The sequence below is a fragment of the Schistosoma mansoni genome, chromosome W (assembly GCF_000237925.1).
Source record: "Schistosoma mansoni strain Puerto Rico chromosome W, complete genome".
NCBI lineage: Eukaryota > Metazoa > Platyhelminthes > Trematoda > Strigeidida > Schistosomatidae > Schistosoma > Schistosoma mansoni.
Window position 1 is genome coordinate 32,297,013 of NC_031502.1, and position 8,185 is coordinate 32,305,197.

Genomic DNA, 8,185 nt, shown 5'->3' on the forward strand with positions numbered 1-8,185 from the left:
TACATCAAGCATAAGTGGAAACATTTTGAGACGATTTCTCTGTACGAGATGTAACGTTTAATGTTTCCTAAACTAATCCGTATTACTTATTAAGGTAGAACTGATTTTGTAGTTCCACTACCATGTATCTGTGTACCTTCCGGGGATTTTCTGCTTACAATCATTATATATATTGATCAATATTTTTGAAACATTACATCATCTTAATTTTATGATTCCTCTTAAGAAACAATTAACAAACTTATTATATGCATTTCTTAAATACACGGAGATTTTTCGTCATTTTATAGGAGTACAAGTAAAAACTGTGTCTTCAATTTTTTCATCTATTCTTTTATGATTTAAACTCCGCCTACAGCTCTTTTAGAGTTACTGCCGGTCCCAAGCCCGGGTAAAGGAGGAGGGTTAGGCATGGGGTTAGCGAACCCATCCTGTAGAAAAACTAACTCGCTAAAAGAACGCTAACCGGAAAAAATAATTCAGACCATTTAAACTCTGTCCTGGGAGTTGAAGGAATAAGCAGATATGAAAAAGATGAATAACAACTGGAAAGAACTGGAAAAGATTGCCCAGGACAGAGTTGGGTGGAAATTGCTGGTGGGCGACCTATGCTCCTCCACGAGGGGTAACAGGCGTAAGTAAGTAAGTAAGTTTTATGATTTAGTTGCATCAACATTGGTAGTCTGATTTTAAACTTTCTGGTGTAAAAACAAACTTCGTTCAGAATTATTTATGCTCAGTATTTCACTGTATAATATGTTCGTATCAACGGAAAAATATGATCAAATGATTACGTCTAAGCCTACAGTATCATTAACTTATAATAACGTTTCAATGTGCTACTAGATTGTAGTGAACAAGAACACTAGTTGGGGACACTGGAATGTATTTAGGCACAAACTACAGACTATCTCACTAAATTCTGATAACCATACAGTAAACGGTTAATTCACAAAATAACAATCAATTGTCTCAATCTTGATTGTTCCTTCTGCAAATATCAGTCCGTCTTCTCTGATTTCATTGTTAATGCATTTTCATACCAATTGCATTCCGTTCCTGTTCTTTCATTATCGATCTTCTGCAAAAATACATTCTAAGCCTGACCATCACCACATACTACTTATAAGGATATAAGTAGACCACACCCCAGATAAAATCATATTTTATACTGTTTTCTAAATGACCAAAATCTAACTTATTTTGATAATAATAAAAACGTGTGCTGTACTTAGCATTAATTCTATCGGAATTCGTAAATATGTCTAATCCTATACAAGTTCCTACTGAATGCTTAAGACACAATATTACTTAAGGCAATATTAAAAGAAATAATTAAATAATATTGAATTACTTACTCGTCTTTTTGACTGAACATTTTGTGCTTGTGCCCTAGTAACTTCACCAAGTCCTCTATGAAACCATAAATGAATTGATATTGGAATATAAGTTGTAGCAAGTATGATAAGAGGAAGAACATACATTAACACAAAAAGTGTATAATCATATCTGTAAGATAAATGTGTTGTACACAGAGCATTATTTTTCATTTTTCTGAGAAAAAATGTTCATAAATCAAATTATAAAACAAGCCTCTAAGTATTTTAAGCTCAATCCGCTATAAAACTAATGAAAAACTCAATTCATTAGAAATTGAAACGTCGTAATATAATGAACAAAAACATAAGTGGGGGCAACCGATGTATTCTAATGCAAAATTACAAAGTATCTTGATAAAATATAAGAACTTATACACTGAGTACTTCATTTGCTTATTTTCATCATTAGTAGTGGAGAAGACTTGTAGCTCAAGTGAGTGACTTTGATGGAATTTTTTTCTCTTAGCTGGATGGTTTGGTCGTGGGGCTTATATCTTCTTTCTGAACGACATCATCAGCACAAACGTCGGGTAGAAATGAAGTGTTTGAATTTCTCCACATGTGATTCATAGCTTGTCCTGTACACCTCGATGTTGATTGGTTCTTATTGACCTTAAATCTGTCATTGCTTACTTCTTTGTTTTGGTTGTATCTCCCATTGATTATTAGTCCTTCACATTCAGTATGATACCTCAAGTTCACAATTCATTTCTATTCTCTTCAACTTGATCTTCTTAGTTTTCTGCTTTCAGGTTTTCCACTTCCATTTGGTGTTACATACTACTTATTTCTGTCGTCATTGGTAGCATACACCAAAGTATCTTGGATCATATGTAAAAAGTAATTAATGTTGAAAAACTACTTTCATAGATATACATTTATTTATATTAATGTAGACAAATAAAACTCTTGAAAAAAAACAACAACATTGAATTCTTATTTCGTCATTTTGGTGATACTTTATTTACACTGAACTTGAAATAGCTTATTCATATTATAGATAAATATTTAGAACTTATAGTTTAATGCTTAAAGTAGGTATCTTTTGTAAATATTTAGTGTCGATGTTTTTTAGAAGAAATTCTACGGAGAGATTACAAATTTATGGACGAACAAATCAGAAATAAGATAACACGTCTTAGATTTTGGCGTGAACTTCATTCATCCGTTTGACATTTTAGCTGATGTCAGTGCATGATGAAAACTATAAATCTAATTTTTAATCCTAACCACCAATTGTAAATCATAATCCTTATTCCTCAAACTGCTTCATAATCTTCGGTTAGTTCTACTAAGTAGATGGACATTTTCAAAGTCAATTCAGCGCCACTCAATGGTCATCCATAAATTATAGTCTCATCATTTTTACATTATGTAGAGATATTGCTTCTCCGATTATATTACTATAAACACTCTTCTTAAGTTGTTATCTTAGTAACTCTTTATAATACGTTGAATAATGCCATACATCGTAAATGTTTTATTGAGTTGAAATGAAGTTTCCGTAATAATTATCGTTTCTATGAGAAAATTGTTATACTTGCAATAATTTTAGTTGTTAGTAAATCAAAGACATCGTCCAAAACGATTGATATACTGATGTATTAAAGTTCGATATTTCATTAAGATTGTGGACACTATTTGCATCGGCATACTATGTCAAGTGTCCTAACAAAAACATTAACGTACCACATTTAGTGTGAGGTCTTAACTGTAATAAATGTGCTAACACTTGTTGAATCACAGTGAAAATAAATCCCAATTAGTCAAATAATGACTAATATTTGTTTAATATGTAATTTGACAATGATAGCAAACATTTCGACTGCAGACTCATTACGCCTGTCACTGATGAGCGAAAGGCAATAAGTTTACTTGAGTATTTATATGACTGTCAGACTAAACTAAGTGTTTCATAACATCTTTCTCACCCATACACTGAATTACTTTGAGAAGACAGTTTTCCATATAAAACTGAAGATAGTAATATTTGACATTACGTGATTCTGTTCCTCATTCACTGTACAAAATATAGTCAGTTTTCTGGTATTTTGTAGATTTGAAAATTCGATAAGTATTTAGTTCATTAAATTCTATCACCATACATTCCTGATATTATTAGCATAAACAAACATTTGGGTCACTCACATCTCAACTGTTTTAGATTTGTTTTAATTAGATAACTTTGAATCCTAAATCCTTACATTCCTACGTCCTAATAAAAACCTTACAGTATCCCTATGTTAAACCCTGGGAAACTCAAATGAAAGCACGATATCAGCATATATTTCTTTCCTATTTCTTCTATGGAGAAATAAAACGCAAATAGACTAAAATCAATAAATCTGATATTTGATGAATGTAAACAATTTTTAAAATCAAAAAAGTAAAATAAAAGTTTGTAACTGATAATGGATGACATATATTAGCAATGGCGAATGGTTGTAGCACTGAATAATTTGTGTTAGAAACTGCTATATCTAGAGCTTTGATTCTTGCTATGCCGCGTACTACTAGACTACTTGAACGATCGAATCCACAAAGAGAAGACAGAAGACCAATAAGTAGGAATCTTATTTCCCAAAACAGTGTCAAATACAGTACAAAAATTTCATGTATTTATAGTTTTCTGGCTGAAAGTAAATCATCATTTCGGATAGCCAATAGGCACATAGGGGGTCCTTCTTATTCATCCAATAGGGAGGAATAGCTACACGTCGACATTCTAGAATAATCCTCCAGTGCTGATTGGATGGAATGTCTTCAGCTCTTTCTGGGATTCTTGAGGCTTCCTTGAGTTTGCCAACGAGCCATCCTTACAGAAACGTTTTACTAGTGTACATAACGAAGATTTTTATTCGTAGATAACAATTCATCAAAACAATACCGAACTACTTAGAACTTCCTACGATTAATCTAAATGATTTTTAACCAGTCTATTTCATTACAAAACTTTGTTTCATATTATTATGAATTGTATGTTCATCATTCGAGTTACATTTGATATTGCCTAACGGAATTTTCAGTGCCACGTGTTTTACGAAACAAGATATTTGAGTTATAACCTTAAGATGAAAATAACAGTAAACTAGTACATAAACTCTTTACAAAATGTTATAGAATTACTACTATTTACTGTTTTGATTCTACTGGATAATGGTTGTTATTATAATTACATAATACACAATGTTAATAACTTGTAGTGTCGGTTGATATGTTAGGCCCATACACCCTTATTCTAGCTTCTGGACAAGCCAATCTACCTATCCATCTTGAGTCACGTTTTCACCTTGTTAATTATTAACTTATTAACCGCGACTATTTTTTATATGAGCGCATTTGTGTGTACACTTTTTATCTTATTCATCACATGTCTGTAACTTATTCTTGTCTGACTATAAATATTGATTACCACTTGATTAAAGTAATTTGGCTTACCCACCATCTCCATGTGCGCTATTTCCGCTCGCTCACTGATATTTGTTCATGTGCTTATAGTTTCTGGCCTGCGTTATTTGACAGTAAACTATAGCTGCCGCTTCTTTTTGCCTTCTGATTTTATGCACCGTTAAGATTGGAATTATAACGGTTATCAAGGTGAATGATTAACGAAGCACGGCACTACAAACTCTACAGGGAATGATTATATATTTAGCTACATATGTATTTTAGAAATATTTGAAGGCAAGTTATTAACATCTTCAAACCTTGTCATTTAAACTGGTTGATTTAAATAAAGCGTAATTTAAAAACTAATATCATATAAACTATTAAAAACTTTATCAGTGGTCTAAACATTAAATATAATGGGATCACTTAGCTTTCCATTGATTTGCATAAATATAAGCTTCAAAAAGTGTTTCATTTTTTTGAATTCTTGTATCAATATAATTATCTTTCTGGGTCATATCCTGATAAATGTCACTGTTTACTATATATATATATATATATATATATATATATATATATATATATATATATATATATGTCAACTATGGTAAACTGAATTTAGTTTTTGTAATTGGGCTGAAAATCTTTGATGTAACTTGGTGTCCTGGCATAAAATTAATTCCAGAACCAAAGTTAGTTTAGGTTGTGTAGATAAAAAAATTAGTATTCACCTTTCTTAATTCTTATAGATTATCTTAAGATGATTAGTACAGTCTTTGTATGGTAAGCAGAGATGGATGGTCTCTAGTAGTGAAATCTAAGGTGCAAGTTTCATCCTATTCAGGACTCGTCGGCTGAACGAACATGTGTCCCACAGTTAAAGTTTGTTCTGGGACTCGATCTCAGTACTGTTTGCTTTAAACGCCACCACGTTATCCACATAGCTACTGAGTCTTGATAGCCATTAGCTTGTGAAATGGGGTGAAGTTAACATTTATTTTTTGTATTGTTTGTTTGCATCTTTCCATTGATGTTTAGGACCGCAATTGATCAATCTTTCATTGACTTGTGTGCACAAACTAGTGGCTATCAGCACTCAGTAGCTAAGTGGATAACACAATGACGATTGAAGCGAACTGTTCTGCGTTCGTAACCCGGAAAGAATATCAACTATGGTATGCAGGTGCATACTGCTAACGAGTCCCGAATGGAACGAAACGCCTGTCCTAAATTCCACTTCTAGTCACTATATATCCTTGCTTATAATCCCTGTAACTTAAGGTAATATCGAGGCAATAAACACAGTATGTACAAATACTAATACGAGACTGATCAATTGCGGTCCTAAACATCAATGAGAAGATTCAAACAAACAATATAAAATGAGTCATTGCATGGCTTTTCTCAGGCCAATAACAAAAAATGGACGAATTAATTTAAGAGTAAAGCACTGACTTATTGGATTATAATTTATCTATAGTCAGTACAATAAGAAGATTAAAGCTAATAAAACAATTGATAAAATATCACTTGTAATTTTATATAGTGGAGATGATGAGTCAATTGAGGCAGACAACCATGAAAAACCGGGAAGCACTGGACGGCCGTTTCGTCATATTGTGGGAGTCTTCAGCAGTGCGCATCCATGATCCTGCCTCATGAGATTCGAACCCAGGACCTACCAGTCGCGCGCCAGAGCACTTAACCGATTCTTACGCGAAGTAACATGCTTAGGTGTGCTTGTTTATAGCTCAAAGAGTCATATTATGATTGACATTAAAACGTTCGTGTTAATTTAGTTATGATATATTTATACATGAGGCATACCTACTTAAAAGTCTCTAATTAATAAATAGTAATAAACAAAGTAAATGAACAGCAAACAAAGTAATTAAGACAAACCGACATAAATAAAAGATTGAAGACAACCGGTGCAAGTCATCATCTTTTATACACTGAAGGACAGTGATCTCTTATAAGTAGGTCATGATGTCATTCTGGATTTGGAAGTGTTCCGTTAAATTTTGTTATTAAGTGAATATGTGTCATAGCTGTGTACCGTACATAAAAACTGGTACACTTTATGACATTACACAATATGATTTTATACTTTTGTTGAATTGTAATTGATGAAACAGAAGATCGAAACAGGATCTAGAAAATAGCTATTACTACTCTTACTCATTTTATCATCTGCTGTACTATTTTGAATAAACATAAAACCACCATTTTAAGTTTGACAGCCATATGTTCTGTTCAATACAAGTTTTCAGGTAAATAACAGATGTTTACTAATGTGTATGACGGCCAGAATAATTGAAATTAATACCAGATAACCAATTTGTTTTCTATAATAATCAATAACTTACGCTTCAGACCATTCTGATGACCAGTTAAGAATACAATCATTTGAAACATATTGATCAGGTGAGTCAACCGATATCTGATTCACCACAACAAGCAAATCTGTAGTATTAACTACATTTTGTAAGTTTGAAAAGTTTTTTGGAAAAACTGTAGCTACAATTAAACCAGGCAATCCGATTGCAAACGAAATTAACCAAATAGCTGCAATTGCACAAATAACTGTTTTTAGTTTCGAACGTGGACGAAGAGGAAACATGATTGCAGTATATCTAAAATGGGGAAACACATATTAGATTGAAAACAATTAACAATTTAATCAGTACGTGGAAATCAGACAGTTTCCATACATACATACAGAAAAAAACAGGTATTGCTTTATGCGTGAATAAATTTATTTTTGAAGAGTGATGAATCTTTCATAGTTTTCATCACGAACTGACATCATTTTATCACTTGAAACCAGGAAGCACTCTCGAACTGCCTCATCTTAGTATACGACACCTCGGTAATGTAAATGCACGACCCAACTGAGGATCAGACCAAGAAACTTCGATCTCGTGTCGAGAGCTTAACATATAAAACACTGACCCAAAACCCAGTTGTATACATTTCTAACTTCAATCAGTTCACGATACTGGGCAGCCATCCTATATTGGATGATGTATTTAACTGTCTCACACTCAACGTTGCTGTTCCGCATTGTTGATGGTTTTCTACAAGAACTCCTAAAAGAACCTCTAGATTTCAGTCACCAGCGAGCGTACAAGGCGTAAGGTTCTGGATTCAATCCTTTGTAGTGTAGTTGACGTGCAATAATGGTAAATTCCGAATACTACTGAGGTTGCATCAAGTGGTCTAACTTCAATCAATTCGCGGCATTACGCAACTTTCATCTATAGTCTGAGGTGGATAACTACCTCATCTACGAAATGGTTCAATTATAGTTAAGAAAGTGAATGTATTACTTTAAGTTCGAACTTTATTTCTTCACTTAATATAAACAATAGTTCCTTATTCTGAGCCTAAATGCTCAATGTTAATTTTGGTTT

General features: G+C 32.8%; 1 protein-coding gene across 1 annotated transcript; it reads right to left on the reverse strand.

Annotated features, from left to right (window-relative positions):
• Positions 1–7,134: 7,134 nt before the first annotated feature.
• Positions 7,135–7,392, reverse strand: Smp_131980 (hypothetical protein; the record flags this gene model as incomplete). The annotated part of the gene is made up of 1 exon (XM_018789404.1): positions 7,135–7,392. One exon carries the CDS (start codon positions 7,390–7,392, stop codon positions 7,135–7,137), a length of 258 nt encoding a protein of 85 aa, XP_018654851.1.
• Positions 7,393–8,185: the final 793 nt, after the last annotated feature.